Raw genomic sequence first — 22,843 nt, forward strand, 5'->3', positions numbered from 1 at the left:
GCTGAGAATTTTCAGTCTCACTTTCGGATCTTCCAATCTATTTGCTTATAGCCAGCTTTACTGTTTGTTTTTTCCCCTATTGTATCTCAAGTGTAGTGTAAAAGTGTGCGTTTATCTGGTAATAATAATCTGTTAGTACAGTGAAATAAGTGGAAAACAGTAAGAGGTGTATTGCACAGTCACATAGACGAGACTGTTTGCTGCTGATTTCTAATCTTGTTTTTCTGGTTCTGTGCGCAGTTGCTAGCTGGAAATGTGAATACCATTGTTAAAGGAGTTTCCCAATTTTTAACCAGACTATTTGGTCCCTCCAGACTTTTCTTCTTTCTGTAACCTTTACATCAATTGAAGACATAATTGCCACCATTTCTCTTAGGAGTTCCTATATATCATTTTAGTTAGCAATGTAAGATAGTAGTTGTAAAACATAGTTCCTTTTTAAGGGGACAGGCTTTACATTTTGTCTTTCTTTGAATATATTGTGGCTGCCTGAAAACTGGGCAAGGTTTTGTAATGCTTTTTGCATTTCCCTGAACAGATGTTTTTTAGGTTCTTTGATAATGTGAATACAATTGCAGATACCAACATTGATACGCATTTTCTTTATATGTATCTATTTTTGAAAGTCATAAGTCCTTCTTTCTATACATCAAAAAAAAAAATGTATGCCCAGTTGAACTTTCAATTTTTATCAAGTAAATACTTTCCAGGCACATTAAGGTATGCAGAGTCTTTTACGCCAGATTCACACTAGTGTAGCATAGATTTTAGGCACATTCATGAAACACGCAAAAAACATATGTCGCACCTGTGATGCCATTGTCTCCCCAAATAGGTTATTTTTTTTTTTTTTAATAGTGCATGAACTTTTGTCACTTGTAGGGAGTATAGCACATTGAAATGGTTGGGCTGCCCTCTTGCATATTGTTTTGCTACAGTATTGTAAGATGGGGCCTTCAGTTTGCCTTCTAGAGCAGCCACAGAAGAAAAGCCTGTCCCCAGCCAGCATGATGTAGAGAAGGACCCTTGCTTCCTGTGTGGAAGCAGCAGGCTCTCTGCAAAGTTCTAGCACACCCCCCTACTGAGTCAGACCTATAGCTCTCAAATCACCAAAGCTCCTGCTTATTTGTAAACTCAGATTCAGCAGGGCACATGTACAAAGAGGGTAAGGTTTCTTATTTACTGCATGCTGGTTGGGGACTAGATCTTTATTTTTGGTTCATGAGGAATCTGCTAAAATTTGAGCTGTGTATGGCTAGCTTAGAACTCGCACCTCATTATGCATCTGGGATGTAATTGAGATTTAAAACTGGAACAAAATATCCCTCAATGTCTGTACAGTGATGAACGATAATTCGTCAGCCAACCATATTTCAGTTTAGTGACTGCAGGTCAGGAAACAATTTCTGGTTGATTACCTTGTTTTACTGCTCATTGCCCCACTGAGTGTAGATGTACAGGTATCTTTGCCTAGAGTTGTGTTTTCTGATAACAAATTTAAGCATTTAGACACAAGCCTACAAAGCTTGCACATAGCTGGTTAACGACTTGCCTCTAAATCGTTTTCTTCCTTGAAAGCCAATCCCAGACCTCTACTTCTCAGCCACTGGTGAAACAAGTTCTTCTAGTTTGCAGATCAGATTGGGTTTCTTGGGGTTAGCATGGAGAAGCAGTGACTGACGAGTGCTTATTCATCCACCGCATTGAGCAGTAGTATCAAAGCTCCCATGAGCCTTAGAGGCTGCAGTCTGCTTGTGGAAAAGCAGAATGCAGATGTTTAAATGCTTGTTTAAGCTTAAGTCTTTTTAAAGACTTCATTAGGTAAGTGTTGAGATTTACTCCCCTTTAGCTGTTCAGTGCTTGTGACTTGCTTTGTAAGACAGCTTCTGTGTTGCCATGCTCCACCACTGTTCCACTAGCGGATGTGTCCCATGACTTAGTTATGTCCTGGAGGTGGCTGCTGGCTATCGTGAGTCTATCAATGTTCCTTATGTTCTAGAGGGATCTATTTTACCAATAGTTTCGGCCTTGGAGCCCATTCCGATCTGCTCATTCGACTTTTGAAATGAAGCAAGGAGTGGCTGATCAGTGCTAATAAATGTTTGTAAACATACATACAAGTTCATACAGACAATAAATCTGCACACGTTGCAAAGGGTTTTATGTATTAAGCGAAGTTGAATTATTCACTTTGTCATCGCAGAGGACAAGGGGGCACTCTACATCTGGAGCAAAAGAGATTTCGTCTCCAAATACAAAAAAGGCTTCTTCACAGTAAGAGCTGTGAAAATGTGGCATAGACTCCCTCCCAGAGGTGGTTCTAGCCAGCTCAGTAGATTGCTTAAAAAATAGCCTGGATTCTTTCCTTACTGTACATAATATAACTGGATACTAACGTTTATAGCAGTGGTTCTCAACCTGGGGGTCGGGACCCCCTCAGGGGTCAAATGACGATTTGCCAGGGGTCACCGAATCCTGGGCTGTTCCTGAAGCCAAACTGCTCTCCCTGCCTTTTCGGGGCCGCCCAGCAGGGCTATCCCGGGAGCCTGCGGCCACCCACTCAGCCTCTTTGCAGCTGCCCTTTCAGTTCACAGCATGGCTGGGGGGGCAGAGACTAGAGGTCAGCTGACTGGTGGGGAATGAAGTGGGTGGGGCTGGAGGAGACCCTATCTCCTGATTTCGGCATAGGTGTCACTGCTGCGAGACCCCACAATGTCAGAAACGCAATGAAGCCTGAGACACAGTGAGTAACACTACCTGTGATTAGAGTTGCCATTAAAAGTCCCCACTACAGTTCTCAGATCAGCAGATGACCTCGATCAAGAGCACCTAAGTTGGCTGATCAAAACTCCCCCCAGCATTGCCACTCATCCCACCCCCCACCAGCAATGCCACTCATCCCAACTTCCTTCCAGCACTGTCACTCGTCCCATTCCCCCCCACCAAGGAGTAAAAAAGGGAATAAAAATAGAGAATACATGGAAGGGAGAGGAAAAGAGGGGAAGGCACATAGAAAAAGTAAAAGAAAGAATAAGAGAATGAACAAGAAAGATGGCTAGAGAGAGGGATGGGGGGGGGGGGGCAAGAAATGAGCATAGAGAGAGATAAAAGGGAAAGAAAGAAGAAGAGCAAAGAGAGAGATGTAATGTACGATAAGGAGTTTTAATACTGTACAAGTGAAAGGGACTCATGGATCGCTAAATGTCTGTGGGTTAGGGACACAAATTACTTGTCTTGCTTTGGGTGCTGACAACCCACGTTACGAAAATAATTTTACTGTTAGGGGTCCCCATAACTTGGGAAATTTAATCTCGGGGTCATAGCACTAGGAAGGTTGAGAACCACTGGTTTATAGGTAAAGTTGATTCAGGGAATATCCAATTGCCTCTTGGGGGGGATCAGGAAGGAATTGTTCCCCCTGCTGGATCAAATTTGGATCATGCTTTGCGGGAGTTTTTTTTTTTTTTTTTTTTTTTTTTTTTTTTTTTTTTTTTTGGCCTTCCTATGGTTTAACTGTGGGTTTAGGATGGTGAAAAAAAAAAAATTTTTGTTGGTTAAACTGAATGGACTTGTCTTTTTTTTTTTTTTTTCTTTCAACCAGACGAACTGATTAAGCCTAGGTTCACACTGCGTGCATTCTCTGACCCGCAGGCAAATGCGAGGGGTGAGGATGCTCCCACATGTCGGACATGCGACACGTTTTTGGGTGCAGCACCATGTGGTCCCATTTTAAAAAATGATCAGGAGTTTTTCATCTGCATTTCCCGCAGGTACAGCAGCCCACTCAAATGTGCGAGCCTAGGCTTACACTGGCTAATCCATAGTGACTTTAGCTTTGTACACACAGCACCAAAAGGAAACATTTTGCATGTTTTTTGTAGGAATGCCTCCAATATAATTTGCTGAAGAGTACACAGTAGTTTTGAAAATCTGGCTTATTTTTGGTGCAGCATTGGGCCTAAAATAACATTGCATGCCTTATTTGATGTTGATGAGGCTTCCCTATTGAGTTTTGCATTGCCTTGCTCATTGGTAATCAGCACTCACTTGTACATTGCCTTAGGATGGCCATTTCAGACAGACAGGTCAACAGTGGTGTAATACAGAGCAATGCAGAGGTAGGAAAACTTTGGCCCTCCAGCTGTTGCTGAACTCAAAGTCCCATGAGACATTGCAGGGCTGTCGGCCACAAGCTTGGCTCTAAGGCAGATGCGTTATGGGAATTGGTATTTATGTGACAGCTAAATTGCCAAAGTTTGCCTACCCTTGGCATAGTGGGACCTTTTGAACTGAAGAATCTCAAGTCTGTATATTTTCAGGGCACTGTGCATGTGTTGATACTCTAACAACGTGTTTGTGGTCGTTGCAATGCATCTTTACCTCTGTGTCTTTTATTTTTAAGATTCGTAGATTTTTTTTTTTTCCTTTTATTGAACATGCCCTGTGGTGTGATAAAATACTGCCTGCCTCAGTTTAACTGACACAATAGAAACCAGGGCCTTTTGCCTTTATCTATGCCTTGGGTCTGTGTTGACAAATACCATTGCCTGTAGTGTGATCCTGAGCTCTCTGAACCCTCTGTAACCTTTTTGTATACATAAGGGAATATGAGGGCATGAAAATCAAAAAATTGTATGATATAACAATATTGATCCGCCAAGTAAGAAGGCTGCTAAATCTGCCCCAAAAGATTTTACAAACTAACATAAAAGGTTTAATAGTGTGGACTTTCTAACGTATGGCTCGCTTATTCCTGGTAGTGTGATTTCAGATGCAACTTATGTTGCACAGAATCGCATGACAATAAAAATAGTATTTTCAGTGGTGTCTACCCAATTTGCATGGAGCGATTTTGGAAAATGTTCCTGTATTACTTTGGTGCAGTTCCAATGCGATTTTGGCCCCATTTTAAATATACACTACATAATCGAACTAAAAATTGGATCAAAATTCTGATTGCAGCAGTGTAAACCTATCCTTGGATGCGATGACAGTGACCAAATCCAGCGCTGATCACATATCTGTGGCTGGACCTTTACTTGGTAGGCCATCCGCTGCTTGGAAGTGGACTATTTAAAAAGGTTGGATAACTGATCCCAGTCAATATGGTTCCTCCCTGATAAGTTGACCCTGCCCACCAATCTGCTCCTCTCCTAAGAAAGCACATACTTGGCACTTGTCCTGGGAGTGGTAACATCTGAGTTGGGCTGGTTATTGTACCCCTGAACAGAATTGGAGTACCTTGAGAGGTGTGGTGTTCCCTGGGAAACTTTGGCAGTACACGGATTCTACTTTGTGTGGAATTACTTTAAGGGGGTTTTGGTCACATCACACACTTTCGTTTTATACCATCAGCATTGTAATGGCAGTCCAAACAATAGTTATATTTAACAATCCAATATTGATGTATTTCAAAAATCTCCTTTTATGATACAGGTACTGCCTGTCTATTGGCTGTATCTTTTCACAATTTACTGTATTTTGTTCATGCTTTGCAGCATCTCCTCTGCTGTTTACATTTGGTTTCTAAGGACTACATATCTCATGGTACCTTGCTGCCTACAAGCAGCAATCCCTGTGCTCACTCTGCCTTTTCCAAGTCCTCCTCTTGTCACCTCCTGTAGTTAAAACAGCAGGCTCTGTGAATTCTGTGAGAGTCATGCCTTCTCACAGGGCAGATAGGTATTTACTATCAAAGAATTCAGGCACGTGTATGGGGATCTTTACAACGTACGATTACAAACTTCAGGATGATTCAAATTATTGGAGTAGGCTAGATCCTTTTCACCTTAGTATGTGCCACATGAGCTGCAATCAATTCACATTAATTTGTACGTTGATGAGAGATACAGGAATCCATTAATCAATGGGACCTCAGAAGCTGCAGTAAACAGCTTTTGTAACCAGGGTTGTTTGTTTTTTTTGAGGGCTAGGAGGGAACTTTGGTTAACACTGTTTTTGGTGCAGAGATTGGGGGGGTTCACCGCACAATATCTTTCAAACACCATGATTCCTTTTTCTGATTGTCAGTTGAGAGCCAAAACCAAGTTTTTTTAGGTGTACGTTTTCCTATACTTGAGGGAAAAATAGATGGTTCTTCCAAGAGTTGCATGTTTTCCCTGTGCCGGTTTCCTTCGAGTACTTCAGTTTCCTCCCACACACCAAAGACATGCTGGTAGATTAATTGGTTCCTGTCTAAATTTGCCCTAGTATGTGTACGTATGAAATTAAGTTGGGGACCTTAGTTGTAAGCTCCTCAAGTGCTGGGACTGATGTGAATGTATAATATATGTAAAGTGTTTCATAAATTGATGGAGCTATACAAGTCCCAGTAATGAATTTGTTGAATTGCCAATAAAATCCACCCTCATGGGAAGGCAAAGCTAAAATACAAATGCTAAACAGTTGATTCAAACACGTAAACTCATTTACCTGACAAAAGATTTCTAACTGTTCAGATTATGATCCACCCATGCTAGACAGTTTAGCTAGGTCTGTACTCTTCAAAGCGTGGGTGCTCAGCCTGTGGCCCTCCAACTGTTGCGAAAATGCAAGCCCCATCATGCCTCTGCCTTTGGGAGTCATGCTTGTAACTGTCAGCCTTGCAATGCCTCATGGGACTTGTAGTTCCGCAACAGCTGGAGGGCCACAGGCTGAGCACCCATGCTTTAAAGCTCTCTATATGCTGAAATTCGGCCAGTTCAGCAGGGACCAGCTGAATTTCAATTTGGCTGTAGCTGCTCAATGAAGTCCATTGTCTGGAAATTCTTGATCGGTGGCTGCCGCCAGTTAGGGGGGTGGGGATTTCTCCATCCACCTTGTTTATGTGGATGGAGGAAGGTTTAAAATGTAAACTATCTACAGACTACACTGCAGATTACCAATACAGCCTGGGGAGTTGTCCGCTTTCGATGGCTGTACAGTGAGTTCCTGTCCATGAGAATCTGATTCACTTCTTTTAAGGCAGCCAAACACCTGCTGCCCTCTTGATGGTTTATGTAGGCAACAGCCGTGGCATTGTCTGACTGCACCTTGATTGGGTGTCTCTACAGAAGGGAAGTGCTGTAGGGTCATCCAGACTTATCTGAGCTCCAAGATGTTAATGGGGATCTTGGTTTCGAGCAGTGACCATGTTCTTTGAATTGTGAGGGATTGGAACACTCCTCAGCCTGAATGACTTGTTTCTATTGTGATAACTTACCAGTGATGGGGAAGGACTTACTTCCCTACTGTTAAGGCTGGGGATCCACCCAGATAGAGAGATCAAAGCTTGGCTGGACAGGAGCATGGATAAATCGAGTGAAGAATCTAGATGGCACCTCTGCGTGCCTTTCTCAGAACTCGGGGCATTCAAGTCACAGGCTAACACCTTTGTGAACGCCCTAAGAGAGCAGAGGATAGGTCGAAGGATTGTCTTCCTCTGAGGTTGGTAACTGGGAACATACAGATTTGGCATCTTGGCTTGATGCATGAACTCTACAAGGTCAGTAATTGCTTCTCTGAGACGAGGGGAATAAATGTCAGTGGCCAGTGATGCCATGTATTCCCCTTGTCTCAAAGAAGCAATTACTGTCCTTGCAGAGTTCATGAGACATTTTGGAATTTAAGGTATTTTATATTTAGAATACAACAAATACCTCTGATGGACAATGGTAACATAAACAGGTTTGAGTAGAATCCTTTGAAGAGAGTTCAGAGCATTCTGCAAATCTAACTGTCCTTGGGCAGTTTTTGGTTGATTTGAAAGAAGAAAGCAGTCAACTCAGTTCTGAACCCCCACCACACAAACAATTTTAGTAGGGGATGGGGAACCCCTTCATTGGTGAAGGCTTGGTGGCCTCTGTGGGCCAAGCCTTGTGCCGAAAGAAGTCTGAACTTGGGTTTTTAAAGTTGAAGCCTGGTTAGAGTAGGCAGGTGCTCTGCCTTTAAAGGAGCTATGGGCTCCTGTGCAGGTGGGGTTTTGTGACCTTATGCTGGAGAAGGTCTTCCTTGGATATATGCCTCTTGCAGGCAGCTTCAACTGTCCAGGAAATTAGCCAAAGATTCTGCACATGTAAATGGAGATTGGCTGCAGTCTGGAAATTTTGTCTCATGACAAGTTTTAGGGCAGCCACACAAAAAAAAAGCACAGCAGAACGTAATTGCTCTGTAACCATACAATCCTATTATACAGGTTCATGTTGGTTTTTCATTAGCCTAGTCAAGTTAGCTGAAGTTTGACATATTAAAATTGCAGTGAGAGCTGGGTTTTCAAGACTAAAGAAGAGCCTTAGGAGCATGTTGAATTTTCTGTCTGCAGAATCTTTGAAAGAAGCATCTTCAATGGGTATGGTGAGATGTTGTTTTTTTAGGACAGACAATAGGATCAACCATGGGAATAGCCCATTTTGTAAAGATTTTAAGGGTTATTGAAAATCATTTCAGGAGTAACCCACCAGTCATAGACTGCAAATTGTATCTGTTAATTAACAGGGAATGTTTTGCAAGTACCTAAAGGTGCATGTTGAGACAGAGGAGAGTCAAGCCTAGTACACATTAACTGTTTTTTTCGTTCAACCTGCTGCGATCAGAGCCACTGTACTAACGATCCAGCGTTAGTACATCGATCTCCCCCGCTGAGCTGTTGTGTTCTGGTAAGGGGATGGCCCCCAAGCTAGAACACTCCGATCAGCATTCTCTGCCATTGGCTGAGAGCGCTGATCAGGAGCTGGTCAGCTGCTGGTTTTCCAGCATGCTCATCCGACAGAAGCTGACCTAATGGCCGGCCTGTCGAACTGACTGACATGCACACGGGCCGATATGCGGACATGTAACAGGCTGTAGGTTGCACAATACCTATGCATTTGTGGTTAGTAGTAATGGGCTTTCATTGTTAGTAAGTCTACTGCGAAAAGCTCCCTTGTCAATATAGTTACAATCTGTGGCAGAAAATGAATCCAAAACTGCCTCAAGATCAACCTTAATCCATTCGAAGTCTTTCCTCCAGGACTGGCATATCGGGATCTGACTTGGTTGAAAAACAGGAGTAGAAGAGGCTCTGTCTTTTTGGGCCCTGGAAGAAGGCTGTATTAAAGCTGTAATCTGGAGGAGGAAATATGACATTGATTCAGAGAATTCTGCGTTAGCAAATAGGCCACATGCATGATGTAGAGATGGAATTTGATGCCAAAACCTGTTACAGCTGGCCTTTTTTGCTTTGATGCCTCAACACTGAAGTTAAATCCCTTTCACTTGGTCTCCACCATATCTACAAATGAGGGTATTCCCTGTAAGGTACTCGCAGTATGGGATGGATGTCTGTTTCATAACATCCATGCCTGTTCAGTTTTTGTCCATGTGTGATGGCTCTATTGGTGGGGCAGGATATCTGTACCGGGCTACCTCTGATCCATCATGATTGGGTCCGGAAAAGGATTTTTTTTCTTTTAGGCCTTGGACACAAGTCAGTTTACATCCCATATAGCTGCATGGAGCTTCTGATCAGGACTCCCTGAAAAACTGACAGATCAGTAATTCCGAGTGAAAAGGCTCTAAAAGCGTAACTCCACTTTTGTTGAGAAAAAAAAAACATTACCCCCCTCTGGGTGATATATGTACATTGCAAGGATTTTAACAAACTACTGTATATACTCGAGTATAGGCCGACCCGAATATAAGCCGAGGCACCTAATTTTACCACAAAAAACTGGGAAAACGTATTGACTCGAGTATAGGGTGGGAAAGTGCAGCAGCTACTGGGTAAACAATGCCCATCTGCAGCTTTACTGTGCCCATCTGCAGCCGTACCTTTTGATTACTAAAACAGTGTGTGTCTCCCGCTGTGTTTTTCAGTCTGTTCGGCTGTCCATTGTAACAAAGCCCCGCCTCCCCCTCGTCCCTGATAGAGGAACACTGATACAGTTTCCCAGCATTGTATCAGTGTTCCTATATCACGGCGAGGTGGAGGCGGGGCTTTGTTACAATGGACGGCCGCACAGACTGCATAACACAGCGGAAGATACCCGCTGTTTTAGTAAATAAAGGTACGGCTGCTGTACGGCTCACTCGAGTATAAGCCGGGGGGGGTTCAGCCTAAAAAATGGGCTGAAAAGCTCTGCTTGTACTCGAGTATATATGGTACTTTGCAGATTCTCACCTTTTTGTTATTCTGAAGAAATCCCGGTGTTTCTCTGTGCCCATGTGGGAAAGTGAATCTAAGGGCACTTTCACACCGAGGCACGGGGGTGTCAGCGGTAAAGCACCGCTAGTTTTAACAGCGCTTTACCATCATTTTAGAGACGCTTTTTGGCCACTAGCGGGGTGCTTTTAACCCCACTAGTGACTGAATAAAGGGTTCAAAGCGCTGCTCCTGCTTTTTCAATGGGCAGGGGTGCTTTAGGAGCGGTGTATACACCACTCCTAAAGTGCTGCAATAATGCGGCTTACAGGACTTTTTAACGTCCCGCAAGCGCACCGCTCCAGTGTGGAAGCCCTCGGGCTTTCACACTGGACTGACAGGAGAGGTGCTTTACAGGCGCTATTTTTAGCGCTTGTAAAGCGCCTCAGTGTGAAAGTAGCCTAATGGGGAGTGGTTTCATAATCAGCTGTGCACCTGCAGGACACTAATGAGGAAAGCTGCTGGATCTGCATCCCTTTAGACATGTTCCTATTGGGAGTATCTCGCCAAAAATGATATTTTTGTTGCAGAAGATGCCTGAAATCTGACTTGTATCTTGGTGCAGGCTTCTGGGAAAATCGGTGAGCCAGTCACACAAGCAGGAAACGTTTCGGGGGGGCGTTCTGGACACATTTTGTGTCCAGAACACCAAGTAGAAATATTGCATTTTCATAAAATTAGAGCTGCAGATTAAAAAGGAAAAGGGTGATTTTTAATGACATTCAATTACAATATGATGCAATTGTATACACTATATTTTTTCTTTGCCATTTTATTTTTTTTTACCATGAAAGTGGAGTTGCCCTTTAAGGCCTTGTCAGTTGACCTCTCTATACATTGACCCCCTCATCTGATTGGCAAGATCGGGTCTTTGCATACACGGATGTTTAGCTCAAAATTGTCCACGTTTTAACAATTTACTCATGTATGATCCTCTGTACGCGATGAAGGAATTGTGTGAAATGAAACGCAATTTCCACATAATTCAAAATGGATTTGTAGGCCATAGTAAATTATCCTGTCACCTTTGTGTACAGACAAGAGTAGTTAGGAGTGTTTTCTGTTGCTAAACAAATTTCATTTAGAGAGTATAGTTTAGCGGTGGTGAGAAAAGCCTGGCTGACTTGTTTCCAGTGGTGTTTTGCTCTGTAATTTGAGAACATTGGATGTAACAAAGTAGCTGAATTGTCTTGTGTGAGATATGAGTCTCCACATGCCTGAGGGGAGACTATCCACACTGCAGACTTTCCCACCCCCTCCTCACTCCGTATGACTGCTCATGGTTCCCAAGTGACACCATCTTGTGGTGAGTTGTTTTTTGCCCTGAGCGTCCCATCCAAAACTAGTGTAAAAATTATACTATATAGCCTTTCACTGGTGAATCTTCTGATGTGATTGAAGTGGAGACGAAGGGAAAAAAAAGTGCTGTAGTATGTGTGAAACTAACTTGGGGCACAGCATTCAAAGGATTGACTACTCTTGTCATATAAACCTAGGTGTACAAAGGAATGCTGAAAAGTCATCTGTAAGTTTTTGTGTTTGCTGACTGAAAGACCTGATTCTGAAATGACTAAATTAAAACAGTCTGGGCTGAACGAAAAAAAAACTGATGAGCTCAGGAGGAAATCCTGTACTAACTATCAGATGTTAGTACAACATGCCTCTTTGACAGAAGCTGGACCAGCTGTTGTATGTTTCTATTGAACAGCCCGATATGCGGCCCGTTTGTACAGCCCTTAAAGTCGTTTTTAAACCCTGTTTAGCCACTTTTACCTACAGGTAAGCCTATAATGAAGCTTACCTGTAGGTACCATGCATTTCTCCTAAACTTGCACCGTTTAGGAGATATTCACTGTATCCGCATGTGCCGACGTCATTAGCACATGCGCACTGAAGAAGCTGCTCACTCGTGCTGTTTCTTCAGTTGCTGTGCCGTTACCAGCGGCTCCCGCGCAGGTGTGACGTCGTCAGCGGTAATATTTTTAGCGCCACTTTACTGTCGTTTTTTGCGCTGCTATTCGGCTGCTAGTGGGGTGGTTTTAAACCCCTCCCCCCCCCCCCCCCAGCAGCCGAAAAGGGGTTAAATTCGCCCGCAAAATGCCACTAGAGCGGTGTTTTGCAGCACCGCCCCATTGATTTCAATGGGGAGCAGCGGTGGAGGAGCGGGTGAGTTTACCACTCCAAAGAAGCTGCTGGCAGGACTTTTTCTGAAGCCCTGCCAGTGCAACGCTCCACTGTGAAGGACCTGATAGCTACCTTCATATGTTTACCAGGCTAATTGTAACTGCTTTAAGTCTTTTGTATACAGGGGGTCCCCGGGTTACAAACAAGTTAGGGACTGTAGGTTTGTTCTTAAGTTGAATCTGTTTGTAAGTCGGAACAGGTACATTTTTTAAGTGTAGCTCCAGCCAAAATAACAATTTTTAAGCTTTTTGGATAGCATAGGGAAGGGTTAACACCCCTGTATCATTTGTTTTGCTGTCTGTGCCCCTGTTCAGAAGATTTCACCTCACTTTCTGTCCCAATGACAATTGGATTTTGAAAATTTTGGGTTGTTGTGGAAACAAGGATTGGTGATAAAGCATCAGTGGAGGTACCTTTTCCCTGTAATAGCTCTTACAGGAGAGAATTTCCCTTCCTAGGGGTAGATTTGCTCTCACTTCCTGTTGTCTCCTTCCGTTTGTAAGTAGGAGTCGTTTGTAAGTCGGATGTTTGTAACTAGGGGACCCCCTGTACATAGTTAAACCTGATGTCAAATTCACAGTTAAATGAGTCAGTCATCCTCCCTCCACCCCCCTCACCTTTTATGCGCATTCCTAATTTCAGTAATGATTGGAAAAAGCTACTGCTATGGGGGGGTAGCATACCTGTACACCCAGGCTCCAGTATACCCTGTATTAACTGTATATTAATAAAACACAGATGTTCTAGAAATAATTAAAAAAAATACTTTGAACATGGCAAACTTCACCCAAAACCTTTATTTTTTTGTGTGTAAAGCCAGGTACACACTACAGTTTTTTTTTTTTTTTAGTTTTTTTTTTTTCGTGCAACCCGACTGACAGCTCCAATCAAGGTTAGTCCAGCAATCTCCCCTGCTGAGCTGCTGTGTTCTGACAGGGGGACGCTTTTTTTTTTTTTTTGAACCTGCCATTGTCTCCCAACATACGGCCCGGCCCGTGTATACAAGGCATAAGGTTCATAGTAATCTCCAATCCAGTTTTTATGGCAGTCTGTCTCTATGGGGAGATTTCTCCTTTATCATTCAAGAGACCATGATTCCAAGATGGGAAGTGAGGGAAAGTCTTTTAGGAACATGATAAAATATTTTTAGTGGAGTGGGGAATGTTAGAGCCCCTTTTTAATTTAGTGCTGCAGTCTAGATTCTATTCACTTCTTGTTCTGGAAATAGTGGTCACCAGGACAGGAAGTTAGTGGCTACAGAGATGGTAAGAAAAGCCAGAGAAGTTCTAACCCTACCTGCAATCTATTTAAAACAAAAGTTTGGCTGAAGTTGGATTTGTGTCTTTTTTTTTCAACCTGACTATGTAAAGTTGCAGTGATGTGCAGTAACCGGATTGCAATGGAAATGGTATCACTGGAAGAGGAATCCTGATACCATGTTATGGGTTACCACCCTGTGCACATTGTTCCTTGTCTCATAAGCTGATGAGTTGTCCCAACACCTGTTTGTTATTTTGCGGAGAATGTACGCTTTCTGACTGGCATGCTGTATTTCTTGATGTTTACTATATACACCAGTGCTATTTGTATGTTGATCAAATAAAAAAAGCCTGACCATGTAGGTTTTGTATATTCATCTTCAAATACTCAATTGTTTGGATGGTCACGGAGGGCTTGTTCCCACCACAATGTCTGCCTTCCACATTAATGTTTGCATACGCCCTTTTTAAATGTTTTTTTTAATGCAATTTTCATTCGTTCCAGTGCATATTTTTATTTTATTTTAATTTTTTTGACACTTAAAAAAATCTTTTGTTTTCTTTCAGCACAATGTGCATTTGCATGTGTTTTGATGGATTCCGGACTAAAAAAATTGCAATAAGTCATAACTTTTGTTGAAAGCATACCAGATGCTTTTTAGTGCATTTATTTTTATACTGCATCCAGAACGCATGCACAGTGCTTGCCATGTATTCTAATGGCCCTACTTCATACCCATTCAGTCAGTTCCAGTGCTTTTAACAAAAGTACAACCTGCTGCAGTTTTTATTTATTTTTTTCATCCAGAAAACATCAAAACACACCAGAATGCATATTGTCCTGAATAGAAATTTAAACATTTTTCAAGTGTCAAAAAGCAACTCCTCCAAAAACACGTGTAAACACATATGCAAACTGCATCTGGAATGCAGAAATTGTGGCGTGAGTAAGCCCTAAAGGGGATGAAAGGAGTCAGGAGATCAAGTAAAACTTAAGTAGAACTATAGGAAAAACTTTTTTTTCAGTTCGGAATAGAGTAAGGTAGGGTTAAAACCTGTGTAAGGTTTATTTCTGCCTCCTTTGTCCCATTGCAGAGATTTATCTTCGCTTCCTGTCCCATAGCAAAACAAAGTGAGGTGAAATCCCTCCAAATAAAGGGAATTCTTTGGAGCCTCCTAGGTCACCAGAACTAGTGTCACCACTGGAATGTTTCCCCTCTATTACTTTTCTGGGGACCACCCAAAATGTGGGATTTCCTTTTACTTTAACTTTCAATGATGATGGTAAACAGGAGAAATAGAGAGGGGCAATCTCCCTAACGGGAACACAGACCGCAATAAAAAAAAATCCCTCTCCAATCTATCCAAAACTAGAAAAAAAAAAAAGGTTTTTGCCTTTCGTTTATGCTTTAAAGTGGTTGTAAAGGCAGAGGGTTTTTTAGTGCAATGCATCCATGCATTGATAAAAAGCCTTCTGTGTGTAGCACCTCCTAACACTTACCTGAGATCCCTCTCTGTCCAACAATGTCCACGAATGTCTCAGCTGTCCAAGATGTTCCCTCCTGATTGGCTGAGACACAGCATTGGTGCCATTGGGGCAGGGTCAGGGCTCTGTGCCTGAATGGACACAAGGAGCTGTGACTCGGCTCTGGTGCTCCCATAGCAAGCTGCTTGCTGTGGAGGCATGGAACAGGAGGAATGGGGCCAGGAGCAGCAAAGAGGCACCCGAGAAGAGGAGGATCAGGGCTGCTATGCACACTGGACGTTTTTGCAGCTGCTCTTTTTGGCTTTTGGCGGTTTTTTTCTGCAGTCAGTTAAACTCCCCAGGATGTTATCCTATTTGTCCATGTACACATGGCTGTTATCAGCATTTTTTTGGCAGGGCCGTTTTCTGGCTGGGGGGAAAAACCCAGAACTAGTGGGTTTGAGGAGAAGTTTTTCAGCTGTAAAAACGCTTGCACTCTAAAAACTAAAAATGCTTAAAAATTGCGGTTGTTCAGCGTTTGAGCATTTTTTGAGTCGTAAACTTTTGTGGTAGTATAGTTTTGCTGAAAAACGCTACTGCAAAAACACTATAAAACTCATTCTACAGCTCTTTCCACAGCTAACGCCACTGGCTTTTTTATTATTGTACACAATTTATATAGCGTCAACAGTTTACGCAGCGCTTTACAATGTAGAGGGGGGACAGCTCAATTACAGTACAGTACACAATTACAGTACAGGAGGGCCCTGCTCGTAGAGCTTACTTTCTAAAGAGAGGAGGTGGTGGTACAAAAGGTAATAGATGCATGGAATGATTTGATGGGGGTGGCTCGGGGACAGTTGTTAGGTGGGTGTGGGATAGGCTTCCCTGAATACGTTTTTTTTCAGGGATCTCCTAAAGGACAGGTTAGAGGCTGATCGGCTATACCGGGGCATGGAGTTCCAGAGGATGGGAGAGGCTCTGGAGAAGTCCTGAAGGCGAGCATGGGAGGAGGTAAAAAGGAGCTAGAGAGCAGGAGGTCCTGGGAGGAGCGGAGGGGACGATTTGGGCGATATCTGCAGATGAGGTTGGTGATGTAGCTGGGGGTGATGTTGTGGATGGCCTTGTATGTTGTGGTTAGCATTTTGAATTTTATACGGTGGAGTAGGAGAAGCTAGTGAAGGGATTGGCAGAGAGGGGCAGCAGTCACGGATTGATTAGTGAGGTGTATTAGTCTAGCAGCAGCATTCTTAATAGCCTTAAGGGAGGATAGCCTGCATAAGGGTAGGCCATTTTTAAAATGATCAGTGTGCATAAGGCTTAAAAAATGATCAGCAAAGTATCTGCTAAATACATGAGCTGTTAAGCTTTTGTGTGGGTGTTTATTTGTTCATTCTGTTACTCCCTTTGGTTTTGTCACACTGTTGATGCTTCTGTGTATATGCTATGTATAGAAGGTTGAGGTGTGGATGAAGGAGACAGTTGTAAACCATTTTTACAAACCCAGATGATGCAAACTGAGCACATGAAGAAGTGGTTACCTTCAGTGAAAAACTGCATGGTAAATTCAGTGGCTTCTGGAGCTTTTGACTTGGTTTATATTTGTTTTTTAAAAAGCACTTTACTCCCCCCCCCCCCTTCCCCATTTCTCAACTCCATGGAATAAGAGGGGCGAATCTTGTCTTTAACCCTTTTCACTTTCTGAGGCAATTTTGCACACATTTAAGGCCTGAAGATTAGTTGGGGCGGCACAGTGGTGTAGTGGGTAGCACTCTCGCATAGCAGGAAGAAGGGTCGCTGGTTCGAATCCCAACCACGACACTACCTGCCTGGAGTTTGCATGTTCTCACTATGCCTGCGTGGGTTTCCTCCGGGTACTCCGGTTTCCTCCCACACTCTAAAGACATGCTGGTAGGTTAATTGGATCCTGTCTAAATTGTCCCTAGTATGTATGAATGTGAGTTAGGGACCTTAGATTGTAAGCTCCTTGAGGGTAGGGACTGATGTGAATGTACAATGAATATGTAAAGCGCTGCGTAAATTGACGGCGCTATATAAGTACCTGGAATAAAATAAATAAATAAAATAATAGTTCAAAAGGATATATTGGCTTGTCAGAGTTGTACACACACTCCCCCGCTGCTGTCAACGTATGAGGGTTAGACTTTCTGTTGTGTTTTTGGGTTGGTGGCTATAGCTATAACAGGCGATAGCAATAACTGCAGGTAAAACTCTGCATGCTGGTTATATGCAAGTTGATTGATCAATCAACTTGATACATTCAGCCTGCCCATGCAGTAAGGGAAAAAGGTATTTGATCCCCTCCTGATTTTGTACGTTTGGCCACTGACAAGTGCTCCGTCTATAATTTTAATAGTAGGTTTATTTTAACAGTGAGAGACAAAATTAACAAGAATATCGAGAAACACATTTCAAAAGTTTTAAATTGATTTGCATTTTAACCCTTTTCCTGCCAGAGCCGGTTTTGCGTGTGTGTTTTTTTTTTTTTTTTGTTTTTTGTTTTTTTTTTTTTTTTCATGCGTTTTAAAAATCATTTTAGGCCTGAACATTACACAAATATTATTATATCTTTTCTGAAAGCAGACACCCTAGAGAATAAAATAGCGGTAGTTCCAATTTTTTTATGTCACACGATATTACCGCAAAGGTCTAGGAAACACAAAATTTCCGTAAAAAACACACTAACATGAGTTTTAGGGCAAAGTAACGCAATAAATTACTCAAATTTTTTGTAAAATATAAGACAAGGTTGCGCCGAGTAAATAGATACCCAACATGCCAAATCTTACATTTTTGCACGCCCGTGAAATGGCGTCAAACTTCAGTACACTATATTTTCTATAGGTGCTTCAAAAGCCCCCTATAGATACCAGTTTAGTGTTACGGACGTGGTCTTGTGCTAGAATTATTGCTTCGACGTGCGCGGTGATATGTAACATGTATCGCAGTTGACGTTTTCACATAGTTGCAAATGCATGCGTTTACGTTCATGCGTGTTTATATGTGAGGGTGGGGCCCTCAATTTTTTTTTTTTTTTTTTGTGCGGAGGGATTTTATGTGCTTGGGTGTAACTTGACAGGTTCTCTTTATTGAGATATGCAGGGTTGTCTCCCCTGTACTCCACTAAATGTTTTGCAATGCAGATTGCATTGCAAAATCTTATTTCCCGGTTGAGCTAGCCAAGGACACGGAGAGCTTGACCCGGAAGTGACACCAGAGATGTCGCTTTCCGAGTTGCAAGAAGAAGGGGGGGGAGAGCGGATGCACGTCCGCTCTTCTCCCAACCCCCCCCACCCCCCCCCACAGCCGCCGGCACTTCCCATGGAGCTCCCGGGCCCGCAGATGGGCAAGCAGAGCCTGGTAAGCATGATTGCCTTCACCTGACAGGCAGGAGTCTGCCTGTAAGTTTTACACACGATCTCAGTGGCTGCAGCCCCCCAGATTGTGTGTAATCCCCCCACTGTCAGGTCTGTACGATTTGCCGGCGCGGAAAGGGTTAATGAGTGAAATAAGTCATTGACCCTTTCGCAAAACATGACTTCTTACTTGGTGGCAAAACCCTTGTTGACAATAAGAGAGGTCAGACGTTTCTTGTAGTTGGCCGCCAGGTTTGCACATATCTCTGGAGGGATTTTGTCCCACTCCTCTTTGCAGATCCTCTCCAAGTCATTAAGCTTTCGAGGCTGACGTTTGGTGACTCGAACCTTTAGCTCCCTCCACATATTTTCTATGGGATTAAGGTCTGGAGATTGGCTAAGCTACTCCAAGACCTTAATGTGCTTCTTCTTGAGCCACTCCTTTGTTGCCTTGGCTGTGTTTTGGATCATTGTCATGCTGGAATACCCATCCACAACCCATTTTTTATGCCCTGGCTGAGGGAAGGAGGTTCTCCCCCAAGATTTGACGGTACATGGGCCCGGTCTATCGTCCCTTTGATGCGGTGAAGTTGCCCTGTCCACTTAGCAGAAGAACACCCCCAAAGCATAATGTTTCCACCTCCATGTTTGACGGTGGGCATGGTGTTCTTGGGGTCATAGGCAGTTCAAATCGACAGAAACTGGCCAAGATTTGAACCTTGTATAGCCTGCCTAAGGGTTTTAGTCCTTTCCTACGCTATCCAAAATGAAGCCATTTTGGCTGTAGAGACATTTTAAGTGCAAATTGTACAAAAATTACAGTTACAAATAACTTTGCCTATATCCGTGTTAATTATTTTGAATTGCATTCTCCACTGAAGGTAACCTCTGCTTAGCCCTTTTCTTCATGTCAATTTGAATATCTTCGGTTTTTGACCAGTTCACTTAAAAATCTGGTTAATTGGCAAGTGACAGAATTATATTCTTAAAGTGCAATTACAGCTTAATATATCTACTTCTCTCCAACATGCAAACACTTGGTCCCTCAAATCCCAAATTTATTGAGTTTTTCTGCTGCTCACAAGTGCTTAGTGACTGACACCTACTGTATGTGGGTTCAGTTATTGCAAGCATTGCTTGAGTGGTTTGCATCACGTCAAAATTTTGATGCTGTACTGTATACGGCCAGCTTGAGATGGGCTTCTGTGCTCCATGGGCTGTTTTTCCCCAGTAACCAGTCTACCAGAGCTGTCCCGTTTGGTTATTCACATGCTGAACAGAATTGCTATACCAGAATGTGTGTGTGGTCAACTTGGGCTATGCCTGCATGTTCCTGAGCTGAATGACTGTAATTGGATGTGACAGTAATAACATCACATGCTCACACTCACAAGCTTCTTTCTGGGTACACTGATGGATGCAGAGTGTGCTCTCAGCACTCTGGTCTCTGTAGAGAACAAACAGGATAATACAAGGTAAGCAATGGAGAACTGAAACAAAATGGGTAAAATCAGGCACTGACAGCAAATGGTGACATGTACAGTGAATTGCTGAAACCCTAATCAAATCCAGCAATCCATGATCAGAAGATTGTAAACTACTGAAACCTGGGTGAAGAGCAGTACGCTCATATTTCATTCGGTTGCAGATCAATATCATCATCTCTTTTTTTTTTTTCATTCTAAGTCCTTGTAAAATCTTTATTTGAACTTGGTAACTGACTGGATGTTCCTAGGATTATGGCTTGTAACAAATCGCCTCATCTTTATTGCTGATGCTTTCTGTTAACTTTTTTTTTTCTCCCTTTTGCTTCGTATAGAGAAAAGTATTTGAGTTTTTAAAAAAAGGAACAGGCATGGTTGTCAGGGAAAAGTTAGTTTAATAAGTACATAAAAACTGGAATGCTCAGGCAGGCACGTTTATCTGAAAAGGTCACCGTAACCACAGTGGAATTTATTTGGCTGACACTTTGAGTGGAGCTTCTGTTCACTGTAGCTGTGAACTAAAGGCACCATTAAAAACCTTTTCTTACACTGCCTCTTGGTGGTCATTTTAGAAAAGTGTTTTTTTTTCTCCCCCCAGGTCAACTCATTCACTTTGTTATATGTAGTCTCAAGTAGGAGAGATTTACAGAAGCCTTCAACTAAGCTGTGTAGAATGTGAAAAAAAAACTAGCATTTAAATCAAATCAGAAGTTTTTGATGAAGTTTATTTTTTTTATAGACGGGATTTTTGATCTTTTAGATGTACAGATTTTTGGAACTTTCTGGCTTATTAATTTTATGCTTTTTCTCTTTCTTTCAGCAGCTTCATGAAACGGTTAAAAGGAAGCTGGACAGTGCAGCTTCACCTCAAAATGGGGATCAACAAAATGGCTATGGAGACATGTTTTCTGTCTCCAAGAAGCTGCGACGTGAAGATGGACTAACAGGAGGGATTGGGTCATCTAATGGGATGCCCCCAGTTTCTCCCTTGCATCAACTGGATAACAAACCTCAGAGTGGAGATTCTTTGCAGTTAAACGGAGCCCATTCAATCGGACTGGATGGTGTCAAGAAGTGTCTTCCAGATGCAGGCCTACAACTGAATGCTAATGGAGATACTGATGAGTTTTCAATTTGCTTGAGCAAAGAAATGAAGCAGGAACCTGTGGATGACTTGCCCTGCATGTTATCAGGTGTGGGTGGTTCCATGTCTCAAAACAATTTGATGCCTGACTTAAACTTGAATGAGCAAGAGTGGAAGGAACTCATAGAGGAACTAAATAAATCTGTACCGGATGAAGACATGAAGGATCTATTCAGTGATGACTTTGAGGATAAAAAGGACAATGAAGCTTCAAATTCAGCAACACAGACACCTTTGACCCAAGATATTCACGTAAAGACTGAGTTTTCTCCTGCAGCATTTGAGCAGGAGTCTCTTGGGTCTCCACAAGTAAGGTCTACATCATGTGGACCTTTTGTTGGAGCTCCTTCAGTGCCTACTAGCAGCTCCTCTCCAGTGGTAGGTGGTTCTCAGCCTGTGTTTCAGCCATCTTCCCAGGCTGTGACAGTCAGTTCCAATCAGACAGCGTTGCAGCCTTCAAATCAACCTCAAAATGTGCCGAGACCATTACCCAATGTATTAATGTCTGGACAGAGTACTGGAACTACCAAAGAGATGTCCTCAGCCCACCAACTACAGCAGATTGCAGCAAAGCAAAAGCGGGAGCAGCTGCAAAACCAACAGCAACCCCAAGTACACCCGTCAAATCAGATGACCAACTGGCCACAGTCTCGAACGTCACAAAGTCCCCTGGGCGTTCCTGCTTATGGTTTGGAGAAACCTACCAGCCCTTCTGTTTACCAGCAACAAGAGTTTAATAACCCAAAACTAATGATGCCTAATATGAACAAGAGTTCCCCTCGTGGTGGAAGTGGCTATATGCAGTCCAATCATGTTAACATGATTCATAAACCTTCAAACAGTTTAAACCCCAACCAAGCTGCAGGTCCCAATCCTATGCTGGACTATGGGAACACGATACCTCTTTCACACTATGAGGCTGACTGTGGTCCTGGGATGGTGGCTCAGAACCAGAACAAGAATGCAATGATCTCTTATCTTCAGCGACGGCAGCAACAGCAGCAGCAACAACAGCAGCAGATGCCACCTATGACTGAGGATCAGATGTTCTTGATGAAACAAAAGGCTGGAATTCCTTACAGGCCACTTGTGTCACATGGACAGGTAAGGTGGCTAGAATATAGTGTATTTGAATTTTTTAATGCATTTTCATCTCTTCCGACTGTTAGTGATTTTATAAAGCTCAATTTTTTTTTTAAGCTTGTGTTAGTGCTGAAAGTAGTCCTATTTTCAGAGATTGCTTCTGTTTTTTTTATATAGGTCTTAATGAATATGTGGTGGGCAACCTGACGTGTGTACAGGTTTGTGTGTGTGTGTGTGTGTGTGTACACAAACACATGTACACACATTAGACACATGACTGGGGGGGGGGGGGGGTACAGTTTGCAGGACATTAGTTGGCTGCCTTCAGCAAAGTTTTGAATGTTAACTGTGCCTCCCACTTGCCAAGAAAAATAGAGCTATTTCCTTGGATATAATGTTGATAACTTTGGATTTAATATGTTCTAAATTAAAGACCTCCTGGTACAGTATAGAATTTTGTAATGGGTCTAAAGAACTTGCATTTTCAGAAAGAGGTGAGCAAATGCAACTTCCATATTTTTTGCTGAAAAGTTAGGGAATTAAGCCTATCATTGAGAATGTCTGATGAACTATCGTTCATTTTTTGTTTCTTTTGTGGTGTTTTTTATTTTTCTGCATGCTAGTCTAGAGTTCTGAAAATTATGTGAAGACTTAAATACAATTTCTCGCAATTATGCATTGTAATGTATTT

At 42.6% G+C, this 22,843-nt stretch overlaps 1 protein-coding gene across 2 annotated transcripts in view; it reads left to right on the plus strand.

Annotated features, from left to right (window-relative positions):
* MAML1 (mastermind like transcriptional coactivator 1) overlaps nt 1–22,843 on the plus strand; it is a 137,474-nt gene that overhangs the window by 89,589 nt on the left and 25,042 nt on the right. Inside the window, exon 2 of one of the 2 annotated variants that reach the window (XM_073621054.1) lies at nt 20,749–22,173. In XM_073621054.1, the coding sequence (XP_073477155.1) occupies nt 20,749–22,173 (1,425 nt within the window). Of the gene's footprint in view, nt 1–20,745; nt 22,174–22,843 lie in introns of both variants that reach the window. The other variant, XM_073621053.1, reaches the window with a different exon arrangement.

This window comes from Aquarana catesbeiana, linkage group LG03, assembly GCF_042186555.1.
Source record: "Aquarana catesbeiana isolate 2022-GZ linkage group LG03, ASM4218655v1, whole genome shotgun sequence".
Lineage (NCBI taxonomy): Eukaryota > Metazoa > Chordata > Amphibia > Anura > Ranidae > Aquarana > Aquarana catesbeiana.